This window comes from Vulpes vulpes, chromosome 10, assembly GCF_048418805.1.
Source record: "Vulpes vulpes isolate BD-2025 chromosome 10, VulVul3, whole genome shotgun sequence".
NCBI classification, from domain to species: domain Eukaryota; kingdom Metazoa; phylum Chordata; class Mammalia; order Carnivora; family Canidae; genus Vulpes; species Vulpes vulpes.
In genome coordinates this window covers 44875656-44900003 of record NC_132789.1, presented here as the reverse complement: position 1 = coordinate 44900003, position 24348 = coordinate 44875656, and the positions used below count along the sequence as shown (strand labels likewise).

Here is a 24348-nt window from a genome sequence, read left to right as displayed (position 1 = left end):
TAAATACCCCTACATGTGAATTAATTCTACATGTGTTAGTATATTTATGGAGTAAGGTATTATAAGTGCAGTTGGGTGGGCCAGAAGATTTTTATTATGATGGTGCAGCCAAATTGCTTTCCACAGAAGCGTATTATATCGAAGTATACGACCTTCAGCAATGTATGTGAGCCTGTTTCCCCATACTCTAGTTAATGCAGAACTATGAAACTTTTTTGCTATTTCTCAATAAATTAAAGATTACCTAACATTAGTGGGGTTAGTGCATCTTCTGTGAACTATCTACTCCTATCATCTTGTGTTTTCCTTTAGCTTTTAAAAAAACTTCTATGTGTATTTTTTGAATGAGCAATATAATACGTGACATAAAATTCAAAGATCTAAACATTAAACAATGAAAAAGTAATAATTCCCCCTCTTAAAATTCTGCCTCAGTCATTCAGTTTTCCTCAGAGGCAACCACTATTATCTACTTTCTGGCTGCTTTCCAGTGCTTTCTATATATATGTACAAACATGTGGTTTGTGTGTGCATATGTGTTTAAAATACAAATGGCAGTAGGCTATATACTATTTTGTCTTTTTCATTTATTATATACGAGACTGGTCTATGTCTGTACATATATAGCTACCACATTCTTTTTAAGCGCATAGTATTCTACTGTATGGATATAGCAAATTTATTTTAACTACAGTCCCCAAAGAGTTGCTGCATATGCTTGTGAAAGGAACTCCACTTACCACATAGGAGATAGGAGAGGGGTATATTTCAGGCCCTACTCATGTAGGCCTATTTTTTTCTAGTTCAGACAGTAACTTAGGATGAACTCACAGTGGCTCTGACTACTGATGAAACAATTTGGTTGTTTTCAAGCCTCTGCTGCTACAAACAATGTTGCAATCATCCCTGTATATACTTCATTTTATAAATGTGTGAAATGTATCTGAAGGATAAATTCCTAAAAATGGAGTTCCTTGGTAATATGGTATTTACATTTTAAATTTTAACAAGTTTTACTAAATTGCTCTCTGTAGCAGTTTTACCAACTGCTATTGACAATATGTAAAAATGCCTTAACAGTGTTATCCATCATTTTTATCTTTGCCAATCTCATAAAACTGTAGCTTTAACTGGCATTTCTCTAATTTTGAAGCTGAATATCTTTGCATATGTTTAAGAACAATTTTTACTTCCTAGTCTGTAAACTGAAGGATCATAGTTTTGCCCATTTTCCTATTGGGTGTGGGGTCCTTTTATTGATTCACAGAAGCTCTTTACATATAGAAAAAAACTAGCCTTTTATGACATGAATTGCAATCTTTTTATTTTTTTTCCATGTCCTTTGACTTTGAAATGCAGTTGAATTTCCCTAACAAATCTTTTATGGCTTTTGGGTTATGCGACATATTTAGAAAGACTTTCCCCACTTCTGCATTAAAATTCTTTCCTGTATTTTTTCTAACTACTTTATTATTTTTTTATATTTAAATCTCTTCTCCATCTAAACTTCACTTTGGTGTAACCTATAAGGTAGAAATCCAACTGCATTTTCTTCCACATGTATACTCAATTGTCATAACACTATTTATTGAATAATCTAAATCTCCCACTGATCTATTTGAATGCCATCTTTATTATTTCGAAATTTGTATATATATTTAGGTCTATTTCTGGACTTTTTATTGAGTTGTCTGTCTATTCAAGGCTTCAGTATCAGTTATTTTTAACTACCTTGCTTTGTAAAATTCAGAGTTTTACTATAATTTCGGAAGCTAGCTCTTCCCCCTTCTTTATTCTTCTTTTTCAGAATTTCATTGAAGGTTTTTAAGCAGTAAAGTGACACAATCTGATTTGTTTTAAGATCATTTTGCTAACAATATAGAGGGGAAAAAATGCAAAGGATAAGAATGGAAGCAGGAAGACAAGTGGGTAGTCACTGCAATGAACCAGAGAAAAGATGATGGTGCCTCAGACAAAAGATGTAGCAATAGGAGTGATAAGAAGTAAGGAACAATAGAGAGGAAGTCTGAGGAAAATAAAAGTGTTCTTATTTAGACATTATTATTTGAGATGGCTATTAATCATCTAAGTTGAGGCATAAAGTAGGCAGTTGGATACAGGAATCTGGAGCTCAGAGGTCACAGCAAGAGAAATCAATCTGGGAATAAGCCACCATACAGATGGTGTTTAAAATCACAGGAAGTGGGGGGATCCCTGGGTGGCGCAGCGGTTTGGCGCCTGCCTTTGGCCCAGGGCGCGATCCTGGAGATCCGGGATCGAATCCCACATCGGGCTCCCGGTGCATGGAGCCTGCTTCTCCCTCTGCCTGTATCTCTGCCTCTCTCTCTCTCTCTGTGACTATAATACATAAATTTAAAAAAAAAAAAAATTTAAAAAAAAATAATAAAATAAAATAAAATCACAGGAAGTGGGATGCCTGGGTGGCTCAGCAGTTGAGCGTCTGCCTTCAGCTCAGGTGATCCTGGAGTTCTGGGATTGAGTTCCACATTGGGCTTCCTGCATGGAGCCTGCTTCTCTCTCTGCCTATGTCTCTGCCTCTGTGTGTGTGTGTGTGTCTCTCATGAATAAATAAATAAAATCTTAAAAAAAAAAAAAAAAAAACACAGGAGATATTGAGTCCCTGGGAAGTAAGGTAGATTGAGAATAAGGGCAAGTATGCTGACCTGGAAGTTGAAGAACAGATTTCAAGAAGGAAGGGGAGATTAATTTTATCAAATGCTAAAGGATGAGTAAAATGAGAACTGCAAATTGACCACTAGATTTGCAAAATAAAGACTGATGGTGACCTTGACAAGAGCAGTTTTAGTGGAATGGTGCAGACAAAGCCAGACTTAAGTTAGCTAAGTAAGGAAAGATAACAGAAAGGAAGTAGAGGCCACCCTTAAAGGAGATTTTCTAATATGGAGAGTAGAGAAATAGGACAATAGCTGAAGGACTATGCTATTAATATATATATATGTTAAAGATTTTTATTTATTTATTCATAGAGACACACACAGAGAGAGAGAGAGAGGCAGAGACACAGGAAGAGGGAGAAGCAGGCTCCATGGAGTGAGCCAGAGGCAGGACTTGATTCCGGATCTCCAGGATCACACCGCAGGCCGCAGGCGGCGCTAAACCGCTGAGCCACCAGGGCTGCCCTAAAATATCTTTTTAAATAGATATTAAGTATTACTGCATGTTTTTGTATCAGTGAACATGAGGAGGAAGAGGTGGGGGCAAATCCAGAGTACATAAAGAAATTCTATAAATCAATAAGGAAAAAATTCAACACAAAAATGGGGAAAAATTAAAAATAGGAAATTCAAAGAAATTTCAAATGTTCAAAAACATAGAAATATGGGCAGCCCCAGTGGCTTAGTAGTTTAGCACCGTGTTCAGCCCAGGGCCTGATCCTGGAGACCCAGTATTGAGTCCCACATCAGGCTCCCTGCATGAAGCCTGCTTTTCCCTCTCCCTGTCTCTCTCTCTCTCTCTCTCTGTCTCTAGTAAATAAATAACATCTTAAAAAACAAAACAAAAACATAGAAATATAAGCAAACATGTAGTAATTAGTGATCTGCAAAATAAAACAAGAAGATATTACTAAACAGATTGACAAAAAAAAAGTTTAAATCTGACAACATCAAATTATAGTGAAGCTGTGGAAATAAGTAAAATCATAAACTTCTGGGGAACAAAAACTGAAACAGCCATTTTAAAAACTAAAAATGCTAATGTTCTTTGACTCCGAAATTCTATTTTATATCTACACTTGACAAACACCTGCACATGTGCACACAGAGATGTATTCAAGGATGTTCAATGTACCAGAGATTTTTAATAGTCAAAAACTGGAAGCAATCTAATGTTCACCAACAGGGCAATGGATAAACAAAATGTGTTACTTCCACATACTACTATATAGTAGTCAATAAACTAATAAATTAATTCAGTAGAGTCAGAGAATACAAAATTAACATATGGAAATCAGTTGCATTTCTATACACTAATAATGAGCTATTAGAAAGAGAAAATTGAAAAACAATCCCACTTATAATTACATCAAAAAGAATAAAATACCTAGGAATAAGTTTAATCAAAGAGATAAAAGATCTGTACCCTGAAAACTATAAGACACTGATGAAAGAAACTGAAGAAGATAAAAATGAATAGAAAGCCATATACCATGCTCATGGATTGAAGAATTAATACTCTTAAAACACCCGTACTACCGTAAGGTATCTACAGATTCAATGCAATTCCCATCAAAACATCAACATTTCTCACAGAACTAGAACAAAGAATACTAAAATTTGTATGAAACCACAAAAACCCTGACTAGCCAAAGCAATCTTGAGAATGAAAAACAAAGCTGAATGTATCACACTCCCTGATTTCAAACTATACTACAAGCTACAGTAACCAAAACAGTATGGTACTGGCATAAAAACAGACACATAGAATACACAGATATTTGCAAATCATTCATCTGATAAGGGATTAATATCCAAAATATATGAAGAACTTACACAATTTAATATCAAAAAACTAAATAGCCCAATTAAAGAATGGGCAGAGGACCTGAAAAGGCATTTTCTAAAGAAAACATACAGATGGTCAACAGACACATGAAAAGATGATCAACATCATTTATCATCAGGGAAATACAAATTAAAACCACGATGATTTATTACCTCAAACCTGTCAGCTCAGATATTATTTAAAAAATAATAACAAGTGTTGGCAAGGATGTAGGAAAAAACCCTCATGCATGTTGGTGAGAATGTATACTGGTGCAGCCACTGTGGAAAATAGTATGGAGTTTCCTCAAAAAAATTAAATATAGAACTACCATATGATCCAACAATTCCACTTCTGGGAATTTATCCAAAGAAAACCAAAACACCAAAGGAAGAAATACATTCACTGCAGCATTATTTGCAATAGCCAAGATACAGAAGCAACCTAAGTGTCCATTGATGGATGGATAAAGATGTGACACACACAGAAGAATATAACTCAGCCACAACAAAGAATGGAATCTTGCCATTTGCAACAACATAGATGGACCTAGCAAGTTATTATGCAAAGTGAAACAAGTCAAACAGAGAAAGACAAATACCATAGGATTTCAATTGTATGTGGAATCTAAAAAAACAAAACAAACAAAACAGAAACAGACCCATAGATAAAGAAAACTGTTGGTTATCAGACAGAGGGAAAGGTTAGGGGGGCAGGCAAAACAGGTGAAGGGGATTAAGAGGTACAAAGTTCCAGTTATAAAATAAATAAGCCATGGGGATGTAATGTACAGCATAGAGAACAAAATAATACTGTAATAACTTTGGTGACAGATGGCAACTAGACTTATTGTAGGAAACATTTTGTAATGTATAAAAATATCAAATCACTATGATGTACTGAGGTACTCTCTAGGATAGGATACTGTATGGCAATTATACAAAAGGATATTATACATCAATTATACTTCAATTAGAAAAAACTTAAGGACACCTGGGTGGCTCGGGTGAGCTTCCGATTCTTGATTTCGGCTCAGGTCATGATCTCAGGGTCATGGAATCAAGCCCGTGTTGGGCTCCGAGCTCAGCGGGGAGTCTGCTTGAGATTCCCTCTCACCCTCTCCCTCTTCCCCCTCCCCTGTGAACTCTCACTCTTTCTCTCTAAAATAAACCTTTAAAAAAAAACATAAATTTTAAAAGAAAATGAAAAAGAGATAGGAGAAAATAAGCAAATAAGCCCAATCTAACAAGGTTTAATTTTTAATGGTGGGAATACAGTACAGCAGAAATTGGCAAAGTATGGAGTGGACCAAGTCCAGCCCACCACCTGTTTCCGTAAATATAATTTTATTGGAAAACAGCCACTCACTCATGATGGATTGCCTATGGCTACTTCTGCACTATAACAGCTGAGATGAGGAGTTGCAACAGAGTCTGTATGGCCTGCAAAATCTAAAATACTTACTACATAGATCTTTATTGGAAGTTTACTGACTTTTGCAGGTTTTCTTCTTCATGCTTTCCTGTATCTCACCTTTCCCTGAAATTTAAGACTATTTAAATAACTTGACGGAAATTCACACTAAAATCTCATAGAAACAAAGAAAAGATTCTAAAACTATTAGATTTTTAAACATTGTAATAGTACTACATATTTATTACTATACTTGCTATAGACTAAACTGAAAATATTAATCAGAGCGATTCTGTAACAATTTAAGATTTTATTTATTTGAGAGAGAAAGCACACCGAGAGGGAGAGAGAAGCAGACTCCACATGGGGTTCAACCCCAGGACCCTTGTGTTCATGACCTGGGCCAAAAGCAGAAGCTTAACTGACTGCGCCACCCAGATGCCCCTATAACACAGTTTAAATGACTGGTGAATTATAAAGGTACTCCATGTAGGGAGAAAAAAAATACACAGCATAATCATATTTAATATAAGGGATATATTCCTGAAAACCCTGAATAATTCAAAACCAACCATCCCACACATACAGAGGGATGCATTCTCAGAAAACATCTGCAACTAATATAGAACACTTTTATAATATACACTAATAACATATTAAGTGTAATATATTAGTATAGTATAATATGTAGTACATTAATACCTTAATTATATAGTTATGTGGTTAACAGAATTATTAATTCTGTAACACAGTAACTTATTAATCAAGTAACTTTAAAATACAATTAAATGTATAATACATAATATACTAAGTACAAAGTTAACTTAATGGTATTTAATTAACTAATGTAGTTTCCAGCCTGAAAATACTAAGAAGTTATCATTATCATCTTCCAACAACACAAATTAAGGAGAAGGTTAAAAGTTATCAATCAGGAGAAGCTCTCTCTCCACATCATGGGGAAGGCTAGTCTGAGTCCCTGGAAGACTTCTGCTAACGAATGAATCTAATGTGGCTGGTTCTTTTCTCTCCTTTTTATTTTCCCACTGAAGATTTTTTTTCCCACTGAAAATTTCTTGATATGCAGACACACTGTCCATTTTTCACCTTGCCACCATGAAATAGCAATCCACATTTGGATCATTTTCTTTAATAATAACAATTGTTGCTGGAGTATGTTCAAAATCACATGCCAGGTACTTCACTGTTGGCTGCTGTGCTGAAGGCCCAGGCTAACTGCTGGGGCCCTCCTTCAGCTACCTTTGTTTTCCTAATTCTAGCAAGCCTTCCTTTATTAATCCATGGAGAACCACCCAAGGAAAATGTCAACATCCCCTTCACCAACCTTGCACAAACTCATCTTCTTTCACAGACTCTTTATTAGGTGTGAGGCTGTCTTCCAGGTTAAAGCCTCTTTAGGTTATGGTAAAGCTGAAATGCTTTTGATAGCTTCGGTTAGCAGATATAGCTTGCCTGCTCATTTTTATATTCTTAAAACCTCAGTAGGCTTTAAAATTGGAAAGCCAGCCATGACTTGTAATAAACCTTTTTGTCTCACTTTCAATTCCTTTCAAATCATCAAAAATACTTCATGCCTTAGCACAGGCGACGGCTTGGCCTTAGGGGCACATTATGGCAGCAATGATCTTGCAGCTGTGTTGCCAGGATTTTTTCCATTTATTCCATTATTCTGGCCTGGTTCTAAGATATTTTTATGTGAACTAAATGATGTACCTTCTTTAATGCTGCTTTTGGTTTTTTGAGCATTCTCTCTAATATTCTGCAGGTTGCACTCTCCTAAATGAACAGCATGGAGGTTCACAGTTGAGCCTTCATCACAGAATTTTATCACATCCAACTTCTGTTCCAAAGATACTGAATTTGGGGCACACTTTTTAGCACTAGCACTACTACTACTTAATGAATTTAAATGACAATGTTATACGATATACAAAAACATTTTTAATTGCACTAAAAGCAAATGTTAAGAGAACAGCCAAAAATAGTCACCCAAAAACATTAACCCAAGATCTGATACATCAGGTTCATATGATATTGATAAAGGATGATGGGAATTTTGTTTCCTGCTAACACAAGACACAGACAACAATGACATAGTTTGCAATCCTTTCAGCCTGCCAGATTTGAAATTATGCATTTCTTCAAAATATTTTTTTAAATTTTGGAAAGTTTCACAATATTTCAAATTTGAGACATAAAGTGGGAATTTAAATGTATTTTTACTTTGCACTATTTTCAGCCTCACATAATTTGAAGATGCTTAAAACACTACACTGAACTTTTTCAAAAGACTTCCTTTTTTTAAATAGGCTCCACACCCAGTATGGAGCCCAATGTGAGGCTTGAACTCACAACCCCTAAGCTAACCCCATATTAGCTAAGATCAAGACTTGAGCTGAAACCAAAAGTCAGACACCTTAACTGACTGAGCCACCCAGGCACCCCTCAAGAGACTTTCTAGTTTTCAAGAAAAATACTTGAATGTAGTAAAAGAGAAATATAAGCAATCAGATGGAATTAGTAAGTATTTAAAGAAATTAAGAAGCCAGAATGCAATAAGTCAAAAACATATTCTTATTAATGTTGTAACCTTAAGGTCCCAAAACAAAAAAAAAAAATTTAAGATTTTATTTATATATTCATGAGAGAAGAGAGCGGCAGAGCCATAGGCAGAGGGAGAAGCAGGCTCCCCATGGGGAGTCCGATGCAGGACTCGATCCCAGGACCCCAGGATCACGACCTGAGCCAAAGGCAAACATTCAACCACTGAGCCACTCAGGCTACCCAATCCCAAAACAAAACTAATAACATGATAGGGCAGCCTGGGTGGCTCAGCGGTTTAAGCGCCTGCCTTCCGCCCAGGGTATGATCCTGGGGTCCTGGGATCGAGTCCCTTGTCAGCTCCCTGCATGGAGCCTGCTTCTCCCCCTGCCTGTGTCTCTGCCTCTCTCTCTCTGGGTCTCTCAGGAATAAATAAATAAAATCTTTAAAAAAAGAAAGAAAAAGAAACTTTCTTTAAAAAAAAAATAACATGATAGATTACTCTTTTTTTTTTTTTTTTAATTTTTATTTATTTATGATAGTCACGGGGGGGGGGGGGGGCAGAGACACAGGCAGAAGGGAGAAGCAGGCTCCATGCAGGGAGCCTGACGTGGGATTCGATCCCGGGTCTCCAGGATCAGCCCTGGGCTGAAGGCAGGCGCCAAACCGCTGCGCCACCCAGGGATCCCTAGATTACTCTTTTTAAAGACTAAACTCCACATAAAATATATTCAGGTATGTCTTAGAATACTACATTCAAAATGAAAATAAACAAGTGGCATTATGAGGAAAAATATTAACAATAAACAGTAAAACTTACATCTTCGATGATCTTTGCTGCCTCTTTAGTAACTGCTGCACCTGTTATAAATTAAAATATACATTATTATCCCCAGAATATACAGATGTAAACACTGAGACCAAGAAATTATTTTCCCCTTACTAATAAGGTGGGTTGGAGTCTAGTCCAGAATTTCACAAAAAATGGTCCGAGGAAACTGGACATCAGTATCACCTGGGATGCTGGGAAAAGGTAAAGAATCTTGGGCCGCAATCTCATCTAGCTGTATTAGAATCTCCAGTGATAAAGGCAACTCTGTTAAAATCACTTAGGTTCTTAAAAAAAATAAACTATACATGCCACTTCCTTCTCTATCCAGGCCAACCTACTTGCTACTCACTTTTTCTCTGAGAAAAAAGGAGCATGTTTCCTTATATGAATATAAATGTAAATATTAGCAACAAGAGCTGCTTAGACTAGACAGCAGTCCAACCAAATGCCTTTATATCAAGTCATACCTTTTAATACACTGTTAGTGTTCCCGGTGGGCTGGGTAGGAGATATTTTTGCCAATGACACCACACTGGTTATAACTGGTGTTGTATTTTTCCTTGCAGAAGGGAGCTCCACTGAAGCACTTTGCGCCTTATATATATTTACTGATTAAAATAAAAAGGTAAGACCTAGTATAAACAAAAGGGTTACACACAAAAAAACCCTGTTTAACAACTAAAGTTTTCAAGGAGCAGTGCAAATATCTAACTCTATATAATGTTACAGAATATATCTTACTATATAAAGAGTGATTCTGGTCAGATTAACATTCATTAGGACTAGAGACAGGCTGGTTCTCTAAAATTATAAAATTCAAATGCTATTTAACAGGTAAAAATATAGGCATTAGCTTCAGAATCAACTGGCCTTTTCTATTAGTGAATATTAAAACTCCTCTACCTAAGCTTACTTCAAATAAAAATTTAACATGACAATTTTTATAAATAAGTTGGTGAGGCACCTGTTCATCTGCTAGTTTTCTGTCAACCCATTTTATAAAATGAAAATTCTTCCTGACTGGTCTTAGGGAATGGATGAAGACATAAAAGCCTGGCACGTGGCATATGTGATTAAGGTGGTGATCAATAGGATTGCAAAGGTGGACAAGGGCCAGACTGCACGGACAAAGCACATGGATTCTGTGAATTCAACAGCACTCCAGGCTTTGATCAGAGAGCATAATACCAAATGTTTTGAACCCAACTCAAAGAAGTACTACTTCAAGGAGCTACTTTAAGAACATGCCACATATATATCTATTCATCTGGATATTTTGACCATATTAGCTGTCCTACTTGCAAAATTATTTTATTCTTAGCCAAAAAAAAACTTTGCTACCTATGAAGAACTGGTCTACTTTATTTTTCTGATATAATTAATGTGTTGGTTCTTTATTCCTTGGCTACAAACAAGCTCCGGATCAAATCTGACGCCAGTCACTGCAACTATATTATACTTCTATCCTCTCCCTTTGTTTGCCCTGATTTTCTAGTTTATTAACTTAAACTAATTAAGTTTAATTACACATATCCCTTAGTGGAAGTTATTTATGTATAGATATGTTCAAGTAAAAGCAATCAAATCTAATTTTCCTATAAAATTAGTGCTTATCCATGGTATGTTTGATTATGACAGCAAAAAAAGCATCAGGATTGACAAAGGGCAATCTTTAAGAATTCTTATAGGAAAAAAAAAGAAATCTTATAGGAAAATTTAAGGAAATCTAGGCTATCTGGATCCAGTAAAATTTTGTTTTTATTATATTATTTACAACTATGTGTGCCAATTGTATATCCTAGCAGTGACATAAAGATCCTGTTAGTCAAGTTTAATTTTACCTTTATTTTGTGAAAGAGGATCATTCATAATTTGCCAATGACAGAACTCCAAGACGCAAAATAAGTTACAAAAATGTTTGATGTTTCCTCGCCATTTTATGGACTCACTTAGCTTACCCTGTCGTTTACAGCCATCGCACTTGGCCATCTGGGAAAGAAATGTAAGACAGGATAGGCTTAAGACCACAAAATAATGCAAAGAAAACATTAATCATAAAACTAGAAGGCACTATAAAAACAGGATGCATAAGTCAGATGAAATCACAAAATATAAGGATTAAAATAATGTGGTTAAAGATAGATATACTTAATTATTTGTTGCACATAGATGCCCTCAATCTATAGAATATAAAAATTGATCTCCCATTTCCAAAATTACTGATGAAGGAATCTAAAGATAGGTTCTACTTTTAAGAGGTTAAAAAGCAGCAAAATGTAATAGAATATGCAGTTTGGAGTTATAAAGACATTGATTTATTGATTTATTCAAGAAATATCTAATTAAGTATCCTTTGTCTTGAGTATTGAGATAGTTTCCTGGTCATATAATTATGATAAAGACATATTTCTCCACCAAAATGATTACGCTTTAGGGGGTAGGTAGAAAAATAAACATGATTTCACTGGAGTGTTACAGGTGTTGTCTAGCTATCACTCACCAGGTGCATTATTTCTCCTCCCTGGATCTTGCTCTTTTTCATTATTTATAAACTGGTAGTAATACCTCTAAGGATTGTAGTACGGATTAAATAAAATAACACTTAGGAAGCACTGGATGTGTGTTAACGCTTCAATAATTGTAGCTTTCACAGTCTTTCAAAAAAGTAATTTCTTTTACAATGACTGGGTAAGGTAAGGAGGTCAGTCAGAGTCATCTGATCTATGAAGTGAGAACAAGGTCTGACTTCTAATTCATCACAGTAACCTTCTGAATGAGAGAGCCACTTAAGGCAACATAACTATGTAAGGTTCTAAGTTGAAAGAACTCAGTTATAAATAAGGTCAATATGCCTCAAGAGAAAGCCAAATATAAAAATAAAACGAACATATGCTCAAACAACAGCAAAATCTCCAGAAATCCTATACTCTTTACCCCCAAAGTTTCATATTTATATTCAACTGAATTTTGCTTTAGGAGCCCATAATTTATTTTACCCAATTCCAAACACTAAATTTTACTTCACATGATCCAAAACATATTTTAAGAAAATAATTTGTACTAACTTCAGAAAGCCAAAGAGGTATATTACATTTACCTGATAAAATAAAACTGTAAATTTGGACATGCAATCTTCACAACAAAACTCTTCTAACTTGCCCTCCAATCGATTTTCGACCAAATTAGGGGATGTCTGTGAGCAGTAACTGCACATCTTACAGTAATTTCCCCATCGTTCTCCAAAGTCACGGGCAGAGAGGAATTTGCAAACTGAGAACCAAAAGGGATGAAAGGAAGAAACATCAAACTTACATTAACCTGAAGGAGGTAAAGTGAGTTTCCACAGTCTCAGGTACCAACTTAGCTAAATTCTAAATACTTGACATAATTATTTGCTTCTAGAATAGAAGCAAGGATAGTCTCTATATTCACAAAACAAAATCGTAGCACCTTTTAAATATACTTTAAATATTAGGCCATCTATTTTCAGAAACATCAGCGATCTAAAAGTTTCTTAAGCCAAGAAGCAGTAATTGCTTAAGCACCCTCTTTACAAGGGGGTACAAGAACAGAAAGATCTCTCAAGTCATTGCTAAACTTATGAAGAGGTTGGCTTTTTTTTTTTTAAGATTTTATTCATTTATTCATGAGAGACACAGAGAGAGACAGAGAGAGAGAGAGAGAGACAGAGAGAGGCAGAGGCACAGGCAGAGGGAGAAGCAGGCCCCACACAAGGAGCCCGACATGGGCCTTGATCCTGGGTCTCCAGGATCACGCCCTGGGCTGAAGGCAGGCGCTAAACCACTGAGCCACCTGAGCCTGCCCTGAAGTGGTTTTTTTAACTCTATACTAATACCATTGACCTAATTATCTTTCAAAAGTCTTTGAATTTTAAAGCAATTTCTTTAAAATTACTGTAATTTAAAAAAATCACCACAAGCCAATCATGATCACAAATATATTACAATATTTAACATTTTTTTTCAGGGCACGTGGCCCAGTCAGTTGAGAATCCAACTCTTAAAAAAAAAAAAAAAGAGAGAGAGAGAGAATCCAACTCTTGGTTTCGGCTCAGGCTATGATCTCAGGGTCGTAAGATCAAGCCCCACGTCAGGCTCCGTGCCCAGAATGCAGTCTGCTTAAGACTCGCTCGCTCGCTCACCCCTCCTCACGTGTTCTCTTTCTCTCTCTAAAATAAATAAATCTTTAAAACTTTTTTCAAGTTTTCCTTTATTGAGATTATTATAATATTTAGAAGTATAGACTTTAAAGTGACTTATGTATAAAAATAAGTAAAAAGTAAAAAAAAAGTGAATTAAGCATCAACTCAAGAAAAAAGCCTCAAATTACACATAAAATAAAATTACTTGAAAATTAATTATAGATTAATAGCCCAACTCAGCACGAATTACTTTATAAAACCTGCATGCTAAAAAAAAAAAAAAAAAAAACCTGCATGCTCTGTGGATAAACTGAATTGCTTGCTTTCTTTACCTTCACTACAAAATGGCTTATCAACCCCTGAGAATCGGACGGTCTCCTTTATAATTTTCTGCAGTTTGCAGTAGTCACACATTGCCATAACTTTATTTTTCTTTTTGTATTCATCAGAGCAATTCTTGCCACAAAACAGAAACATTTTACCCTGCAGAGAAAAAAAGAAAAAACAAAAAACCAACCAGTGAGATAGAATTAAACAGTTGCTTATCTTTATGAAATCATTCTCCTCATTTCAAAGCAAATTGACTGTCAAAGACGAAAAGACAAATGTTTCTGATGGATACGTTTATATTCCATCCCTTTCAAGATTTCTCTTTACCTTGTAGAAAAGGAGTTCTGGTTTTGTGGCAAACAGATGGCAACAGTGCTGACACTTGAGTTTAACAAGTGTCCGGGCTACCACAACTTGCTGAGATGGGGCAGCAAGAGGCCGGAAACTGGCTGTGGCAGAGGCAGAGCTGCTGATGGAGCCAGGGGGACCGGAAGCGGGACCAGAAGCAGAACCAGAAGCAGAACCAACAGAGGTGTTACCTCCTGCAGCTGACACTGCTGACCCAGAGGGTGGGTTTACAACTACTTGACCCTGAGATGGGGCCCCCGCTGAAGAGTTTGTTCCTTTTGGCTTATTAAATACATTCTGGAAGAACACAAATAAGACAAAAGTTTTAGCGACTGAGAAGTAACGTGACTTGGGTAATTTTCATTTTCTCGTTTTAATAAATTAATGTCCCCACAAATATTTCCTAAACGCTTTATAAAGTAGTTCAAAGAAAGAGTTTAAATGGCAAACTTGCAGAATAGAGGGACTAAGTAACACATTAAAAGATTAAGGAATGGAATTCAGGCTTCCCAAACACCTCTAATACAGGGTTCTGATAAATTAGAGCAGACCTCTTCTTTCCCCCAAAATACCTCTCCATTGGCACTTTCATCACCAACCAGCCTTTGATGGCCAGGAAGAGCACAGAGGCCACCAGGAGTCTTTTTCGCCCCGGAGCCAGCAACACTGTATCAGGCATCTTGTCACCCCAGAGGGTCACTAAACTCTACTTTATTTCAGAGAATGAGGAACAAATGGGACAAGTAAATGGAAGCCTCCTCCATGCCAGGAGTCATTATGTATTTGGCCCAGGATGAGAGGAGGGGACACATGAGCACCTATCTGAACCCTATCTTAGTTTCTATCCTTTTGAAAGGCAGAGAACCAAGGGCAAGAGTGGGAGGGAGGGTAGTTTAGCTAAGGACCCTGGACAAGGAAGATAGTACTGAAGTTCAATGCCTGACTGGGATGTTTTGCAGAAATGACTTCTGGGACCAGAGTTGAAGAGGTTTTTTTCTAAGTTAAATATAATCTTTTGTAAATATGGACCTTCAGCACTCAACATACTGCCATAGACCAATTCCTAAGAGAACCTCAGGGGTTAAATACTCCATTAGATCATACCTGGAAAGCCACCACACAACTGGAGCTGCAGAAGCTATATATAGTTCCATTGGACATGGCTAGGTGATACTGAGGGATTGCTGAGGTTTTACAACTATGACATGAAACCTGGACACCTTGGTAACAAAAAATAAAAACCAATGAATAAGCTACACAGATGAAGAAATAATCCAAAAGTGTATTAGAAGGATTAAAAAATACTCAGTAATATACAAAACCAGAATCAAGGAACTTTAATCTGTGCTGACTTCAACTAATCACAGTGAAGTCCTACTTAACACAAAAAACAAAAAGTTTTTTCCTTTTTTTTTTTTTTGTCTTTCTTTTCACACAAGAACTACAAAATAAATACCTCAGCCAAGAAAAATCAGTGAAAAACTATTTTCACTTAAAAATGAGTTCTTTGAAAGTAAACCTTGGGTCTCAATTGAACTGCATAAATTCAGTTTGTAACAAAAAGAAAGAAAACCAGCTATGTTGTTCTTCAATAGTTACTAAATCTATAAATTTATCAAATTTAAATATTACCTGAAGAAATAACTGTCTTAACTCTGTAAGCAGATAAGCAATTAATAGAGCAGAAAAGCTCGGTTTTTCCTGAGTCATTGGTAGTCTCAATCATTTCAGCTGAGGGCCTCAATGATTTCCCCAAGGCATATGGAGGAGTTTGGGCTGAATTCTATCAAGAAAATAAAATAACATTTAGATATCTAGCACAAACATACAAGTTGTTAAAGAAAAGAAAAAAGAAAAACTACCTACAAAGACTGCCTTTAGTTGAAATATTTGAACATGACTATAAGGCCATTCTAAGTATAGATTTTTCTGGAAGTTGGAATGTGGGAAAAATAAGTTCTTTCAGACAATAACAAAGAGTAAATTGAAGAAAATTAGTAACTATTCATATATTATTAACAACAACAAAACACATTAAAAGTAATGGGTTTTTAAGTGCATTCGTAATGCACTTTTCTCATTACAAATAAAGATGACCAGATGATACATGAACCAACAGACCATTCTCAGTAGATCCTTGACATCAATCTAGATCATCTATCACCTTTAAGGTTACTTAACCAGTAAGACTCTTTAGCAAGAGGAAATAGAAATGATGTTCAATGTATATTAGGAGATCTTACAGAACTACCTGTTTTTCAAGCTGAGTTCACAACAGAATCTGCCTGTAACTTTACTCATGTTTTAAAATACTATAATGATGGCTACCATTTATATAAATTACCAATATTATTATTTATTCAGTGCTCACCACGAGCTAGGTCCTACACTAAATAACTTGTATATAATCATAGAATCCTTTCAACAACATAGTGAGATACTTTTAAAAATTATATTAACCAAAAGTTTAAATTAATTTTAATTCAATTAACAAATAAACAGAAAAGCAGGAGATTAAACATTTCATCTCACTCCAAAGTTCCAGGCTAACCATTACACTATTTTGCCATGGACACAACAAAAAGTCTTTTGATAAGAAGTTATATAGGGTAGGTATTTACCCCAAAGATACAAACATAGTGATCCAAAGGGGCACCTACACCTAATGTTTATTAGCAGCAAGGTTCACAACAGCCAAACTATGGAAAGAGGCTAGGTGTCCATTGACAGATGAATGGATAAAGATATGGGGTATATATACAATGGAATAGTACTCAGCCATCAAAAAAATTTAAATCTTGCCATTTGCAAAGATGTGGATGGAACTAGAAGGTATTATGGTAAGTCAGAGAAAGACAATTATCATATGATCTCACTCATATGTGGAATATAAGAAACAACACAGAGGATCATAGAGAAAGGGAGGGAAAAATAAAACAAGACAGAAGCAGAGGGAGACAAACATTAAGAGACTCTTAATCACAGGAAACAAACTGAGGGTGGCTGGAGGGGGTAGGGGGGACGGGATAATGGGGTGACAGGCATGAAGGAGGGCCTTCATGTGATGTAATGAGCAGTGGGTGTTATATAAGACTGATGAATCACTGAGCTCTATGACTGAAACTAATACTACACCATGTTAATTGAATTTAAACGTTAAAAAAGAGGTTATAAGGAGAATTAAGTAGTAGGAAAATATAAATTGTGAAGTTTCACTAAATAATCTTCCTGGTAAAAGAGGAACATCATTTATGCAGTTGACAGAGTATAATACCAGCAACAAAATAAGGAATAGACCTGATTTTTGGATCATGTATATAAAAATAACATGGATTTTATTTCTCGTGAAAACAGTAACCTAACTGCCAAAAGTAGTAATTCCTAGAAAAGGGAAACTTTTCAAAGCTAAATGTCCACTAACAAGTGCTCAGAGGAATTAAAAATAAACTTGCTAACTGAAAAAAAAAATTATCATTTATACCTTTTTTTAGAAAAGTAACTTCTTAAAGATTTCAAATCATTCTGCAATAATTAACCCAAATTGATCTATTTAGTAATCAAATGAATCTGTTCATTATAAAAAATAAAAATTAGCTAACATAGTCTAATAAGGCATGTTGCCAAATTCATTCTAAAACACATTAAAAAAATAATAAAAATTAAAAAAAATAAAACACATTAAAATATATTTTTTTCTAAAAGGAAAAAAATTCACTGATTTTATCATCTATAACTGTTTGGTCATAGTTTATTTACAATAACATGAGGCTTTCTTCACTTCTCAGTATATCATAAAATATTTCCAACTCCTAGCAAAACATGAAATTCCATCTGTGAATTCCTGATCATGAAGGAAACCTTAAAACACGATCTGGTTTACCTGTATCATCTCACTGCCACAATCCACACTTACACCACCAGAATCTATCCCACTTTTCTACAGGGGAACTCATACACCAAGATCAACTGACGGGAAGAGCTTACTTGTGTTATTTTGTGTTTCATCCCTGCAGGGCCACCCTGGAAGGAGCGATCCTAACTATATGTGACAGATGGATCTTCATACCTGCTTATACGCTGTGACACTTGTGGAACTAAAAACCTTCTGGGACTGGCATGGGCCAGAGCTACTATAGCAGTAGCTACCACAGTTCTCGCAACAGTTCATGGTGAGATTGTTGGTGGAGTGAAATTTTGAAAAACAGGCATCACTACAAAGACCATGCACCACATTTTGATATTTAACTTCAAATCGAATCTAGGAAATAAAAACACATACACATCCAAAATCAGTAAAGCCAATTAAAAATCTCGGATCTTTGAGCAGAAGCCCAATAAACGTACAATGTGACTTACATCAGCATTCTTTTGACACATACTGCATTTGGTTGAAATGCTATTGGTATATATGGTGACAACAGGTTTTTTCTTTAGCTCATACGAAGACAGACATGATTGGCTGCAGAAATCTTTGCTAGGAGAAGAATTTTCAAGTCGGGTTGTGATCACATCCTTTGGATTTAAAATGTCTCTAAAAATAAATAACAAAGGCAAAATGAAATGTGTTCTTCATCACTGTAATTTCTTCCTCTCTCTGAGCTAAAATAACTACATTTACTAAGGGCAGCTACTGCTTAGGAGAAAACAGCTGGCTCGGGATAAGGCATATGGAAACCTAAGTTTGGTGATTAGTTCTGTTACTTAGCTGAGTGACAATGAGTGAGGTAATTACTCTCTCAATTTCTCATGTATAACATGGGCTTATGATACTTAATTTACAGATGTATTAAGGGAAAATTATATTTAAAATATATCCAGCCAGATGTTCATGATGTCCGTGAGAAAAATAGGAAGGCTTCCAGCCCCAACCAAGTTTCATCCACCAGAGCCAATGGAGCAAGTGGCCATCCCACAACTCCAGACCACAAAGCACTTGTCCTATTACTAGCCAGCAGCTGCTAAGATAGAAACATGATTGAGACAAGGAATGACATGTTTTGGGTTCTTTTAATTGAGAAGCAAGATTTGGGAAACAGACGAACTACCAAAGATTAATATTTAAAAAATTATCATGATATATAAAACTTAACTGTAACTGAAGAGAGCAAAGAAACATAACCAAAGAGCTATAAAGGTTTGGTAGCAGAGGACAGATGGACTTAAGAATAAAACAGAGAGAATACAAATAATCGAGTCATTTTCTAAGACTCTTCAAGTTATTCTGTAAGAGTTCATGACTGTAATAAGCACTGACAGTAAAAACAAAGATTAAGTATTGCCATTTTTCTGACCAGTATAAAAAAACTATAGGAAATGGCCATCAATTAGAAGCACTAGTAAAGGCTACAAAGAATATAATGGCAATAATATTATATACAGTTGTACATATTGAGTAATTACTATGTACCAGACCTTGTTCTCTTTATTCAAATTAACCAACTTTTCACAAAAATTCTGCAAGGTAAGTATTATTATAATTGCCCTTTTACAGATGAGGAGATCAAATCAGAAAGGTTAAAGAGTTTGTCAAGGTTACACAGCTGGTAAGCAGTGAAGCCAGAATATAAACTCTAGGCAGTCTAATTCCATAGTCCATGGACTTAATCCACTATCCTGCCTCCCATCCTGTGCCTTTATTATACAGAGCTTTTCCACAGTAAACTATGAAAGAATAACAATAACAACAAAGTACTTTAATTTTCTAAAACTCACCTAACCTTAAAAATAGGACAGTGAATCTTGGAAACCAAGTGGATATGCTTACACACGGATGAAGTTATTAATTTTGAAAAGTGATTTTTCTACTAAAAACAAAGCAATAAAGAATGTTATTTAATAATGTGAATCTGCCAGTGGTATAATATACACATACGTAAACCAATGAGAATGACTTTTTAATGGAAATCTGTGCACATAAATATAAATGCATTCTAAAACCTTATACATCCAAATGAAACTTACACCTTAACAGTTATCTTAAAAAACACACACACATCCAAAATCCATGGCTCCAACTTTCTTCTAATTTCTCTTTTATTTACAAGAACTCTAGGAACTTTTCAATGTGAGAGTCAAATATCACATTTAAGTGTATGACTCAGTTGAACTGTCTATGATAGTCAACTGATAAAGGCATCAAGCAACTTTTGGCAATTTGCAAGAACCAAACCCATGGTATAAACAGATTTGTCACCTAAATCGGTCTACAGGAATGTTTCATAGGCTCTGAATGCAATCCCAGATCAAAAGATAAAAAAAATTTTTGAGTAAGAGCAGCACTGTGGTAAAACGTCTCTGATGAGAATGCCTATTTTTAACAGAATAATATGCATTTGGATGTATAAGTTGTGCTACATTCTTTAAAATTTAATTCATTTTATTTTGATATTTGATATCTTGAAACAGAGTATCTAAAAACAGTAAACTAATTTTACCCTTCTAGATCAGTTCCATGAGAATGTATAGAAGAGTTTAAGTAAGATATTAGAACATTTTAGAACAAAACTAAATTTGAAAATATTTATGTAAAATATTTTTAAATTCTTCTTTTTTTTATTTGGAGATTTCCATTTTAACAGGATCACTTTTAGATATGTAAGGCCAACACCCCAAGCAGATTAAAAAAAAAAAAAAACTGTCATATATCTCCAAAGACAAAAGAGGGGCCTATAAATTCTATGTTAATATACATAATGATACTAATTTTATTATTAAAAGTAATAGAATCCTACTTATCAACCATTTGCTATGTCCTAAGCCCTGGGCTAACACTGTTTCATTAAAATCTAAGTAGATACTATTGACCAATGAAGAAACTGAGGCCTAGAAAAGTTAAATATATAGACCCAATGTCAAGGACCATTAATCTAAGGGATAGAGTCATGATCTAAACCAAGCTCTTAACTTTTACCACTTTACATTAATGACTACTGACTGACAACACAATGTATTCCTAGAACTGTACTAACACAGGAATAGGCAAAACATACCAAATTTTTCACACATACTAAGGTAGAGAAAGAAGTTTATTATATGGCTTTGTTGCTATTTCTTCCTTTCTCTGCACTTACATGTGACAGTAAGGCAACAATAACCTCCCACAAAAACTCACAAAGATGTTTCAGAAATAAACACATTATTTTTGTAATCACTTAGTGTTTTATCTCCTAAAGAATTAAATAACTTATATACTATTTTATTCTACTTCAGTGACTTTCAAGATAATAAATAATTGTGAATGGTTGTCTACAATTACAGGATATATGAGTGGTCCTACAATTCCCACAAATGGTTTGTTATTTCTTTCCACAGTAAAATTTAAACTTAAAGAGATAGAAAACTGGTTTAGATGACACTTTTAACACCAAGTCTTATTTCATGTTACAAAGCTTGAGATTTTGCAAATTTCTCAATTAGCTAAAAAGCTATTTCCATAGAAACATGCTGAAGAGATTTAAAGTAGCAACAGCATCTTTGGTTTTTGTTTTGTTTTTTTAACAACAGCATATTTGAACTAAACTACATACACTTTAAAAAAGTAAAGTAAAAAGGGATGTAATTAAGAATTTTATACTTTGAACAGTTTGTGCAGGTTTTCTTGGGAGGAGGTGGTATGCAGACCCGTGAAGAATATCCAGTGATGCACCGCGTGGAGCAAAAGAGCTGAGTAGATCCGGTCTTATGATATGCAGTTTGCCCTTTATAAAGCATTTTTTTACAACCAGAACAAAAAACCTGAATAGCTACGGCTGGAACCGAAGGAAGCAAAATGTTTGGGCCAGATGATGCAAGAGAAAACTGAAAGCCTGGGGTCAATTGTTGGGCTATAAATACAAAATAAGGGGGGAAAAACAGTTTTAGTATCAATACAAACACATATACATTCTCCATTTTTAGGGCAAATTCTCAGTCTTAAAATCCAATATCCATGAAGTAACAAGCACTCAAAAACACGGGGTTTCACACTGGATGTTATACTGTATATTGGCAAATGGAATTTAAATAAAATTTTTTAAAAGAACAAAAAAATAAAACAGAGGGTTTCAAACTTTTTTAACAATAACTCATGGTTAGAACTATATTTCACATTATAACCCAGGAGAAACATACATTTGTGTGTATGTTTATGTGTGTAAAATTTAATCATTCAAACAGTAGTTTCATGAAATAATGTTTCCTTACTACATGCATGACACTCTAATATAATCTTACTCTACTTCTACCTTTTATTTCTTTATATACATATAACGTATATATTTTAAAATTTTGTGTAGATAATCTCTACATCCATTGTGGACTCAAACTCTCAACCCCGAAATCAAGAGTCACATGTTCCACCAACTGAGCAGCTAGGTGACCCTCTATTCCACTTTTTAAAGTGCCAATCAAGACCAGCTACCCAGTTTAAAAAGCACTGCTTTATCTTAAGGAATAAACGATATACGAGGAGGCACTTTCCCTCAATTCTACTAGCCAAAATATAACAATACTAATCATAATTAACTTATACAGTTATATTTCTTACCAAGTGGACTGTCACCAACTGAAAACACGGCACTTATTTTCAGTTCACTTTCTTGAGTTTTCAGCTTTGGGTCATGTCCATACTCCTTAAGGAAAAAAAGAAATACCGTGTTAGTATCTAAATAAACCAGAAATTCAAGCAAAAAAATAATCCTGTCATATTTCTTCTATATTCTAATCATAATCACCTTCACAAATACTTCAAAAGTCAAAATTTACAAGTTGTTATACTAGACTTAATCCTTACAAAAAGAACCTTTCAGAACTGGAAGATCTTTCATGACAATTTTAACTACTTTTTTTTTTTTAAGATTTTATTCATAAGACAGAGAGAGAGAGAGAGGCATAGACACAGGCAGAGGGAGAAGCAGGCTCCATGCAGGGAGCCCGATGTGGGACTTGATCCTGGGTCTCCAGGATCACAACCTGGGCTGTAGGCAGACGCTCAACCACTGAGCCACCCAGGGATCCCCTTGTAACCACTTTTCAAATGTAATCTCATATATAGGAGCCACACACAGCTATTTCAATGTTGAATGCTACCCTTTTTTTAGGCTGTGTTTATAAGGAAGCAATAAATAAAATTAAATCTGAATGATTTAGAGACTGGATCCAATTAGTAATTTTAACCAACAGATTCACAAACTGTCATATCTATTAATGGCAGAAAAGACAAGATTTTCAATGCAATCTGTTCATTATACATAAAATCATCAGAGCCTAAATCAGATTTATCCTAATTATACATTCTTTAAAATGCTTTAAGATAAAATATAATCATAAAACAAAATTTTGGGATCCCTGGGTGGCGCAGCGGTTTGGCGCCTGCCTTTGGCCCAGGGCGCGATCCTGGAGACCCGGGGTTCGAATCCCACATCGGGCTCCAAGTGCATGGAGCCTGCTTCTCCCTCTGCCTATGTCTCTGCCTCTCTCTCTCTCTCTGTGACTATCATAAATAAAAAAAATAAATAAATAAAAAATAAAACAAAATTTTAAAAATACATATATCTATTTTGAAAAAGACTGTTCTTTATTCTGAGATGACAACCATCCTTTTTTTTTGGTGTTAAAATACATATTTCAAAATAAAGTTTAAAAAAAGTATTTTCTGAAATAATGGTGATAATAAATAATAGTTGTATTTTTAACATCCCTATACTTAGCAAAATAAATGACTGATAGGTCAGCTCCCAAAGTTACTTTTGAAATTTCTTTGGACTATTACATGCCAAAGACTAGGAACCACTCCATTAATTTAGCACATCTCATGGTGTACATTATAGCACCAAACGAGCTGCTGTGGCCAGTCAGGCAGGAACTATGATCCCTTCTTTATTGACAAGCGAAGTGATTTAAAGATTGATGGTTCAGCAATCTAAAAAAAAAAAAGAAAAAAAAAAAAAAAAAAAAGATTGATGGTTCAGCAATCTGGCCAAGGTCACAGAGACATGAAGTATACAGAGGGGAATCAAACCCAGGTCTATTCCAAAACCCATGCTATCTCCCTCATAGATGTATAAATACAATGTTTAAAAAATTCTACAGAAGCAAAAAAAATAAAATAAAAAATAAAAAATAAAAAATAAAAATAAAAATAAAAATAAAAAATTCTACAGGAGCACTTGAGTGGCACAATCAGCTAAGCATTGGACTA

The 24348-nt window shown here is 35.0% G+C and overlaps 1 protein-coding gene across 13 annotated transcripts in view; it reads right to left on the bottom strand.

Moving 5' to 3' along the window:
- ZMYM6 (zinc finger MYM-type containing 6) overlaps positions 1-24348 on the bottom strand; it is a 40426-nt gene that overhangs the window by 5788 nt on the left and 10290 nt on the right. For 4 of the 13 annotated variants that reach the window (XM_025991784.2, XM_025991783.2, XM_025991785.2 and 1 more), the window contains exons 3-14: positions 22696-22780; positions 21745-21994; positions 18528-18702; positions 18238-18429; positions 15804-15954; positions 15276-15391; positions 14151-14468; positions 13826-13976; positions 12429-12601; positions 11173-11320; positions 9799-9939; positions 9320-9360 (exon numbers count right to left, since the gene is read on the bottom strand). In XM_025991784.2, the coding sequence (XP_025847569.1) occupies positions 9320-9360; positions 9799-9939; positions 11173-11320; positions 12429-12601; positions 13826-13976; positions 14151-14468; positions 15276-15391; positions 15804-15954; positions 18238-18429; positions 18528-18702; positions 21745-21994; positions 22696-22780 (1941 nt within the window). Of the gene's footprint in view, positions 1-9319; positions 9361-9798; positions 9940-11172; positions 11321-12428; positions 12602-13825; positions 13977-14150; positions 14469-15275; positions 15392-15803; positions 15955-18237; positions 18430-18527; positions 18703-19888; positions 19976-21744; positions 21995-22695; positions 22781-23894; positions 24070-24348 lie in introns of those variants that run through there. The other 9 variants (XM_072723894.1, XM_072723890.1, XM_072723897.1 and 6 more) reach the window with 4 other exon arrangements.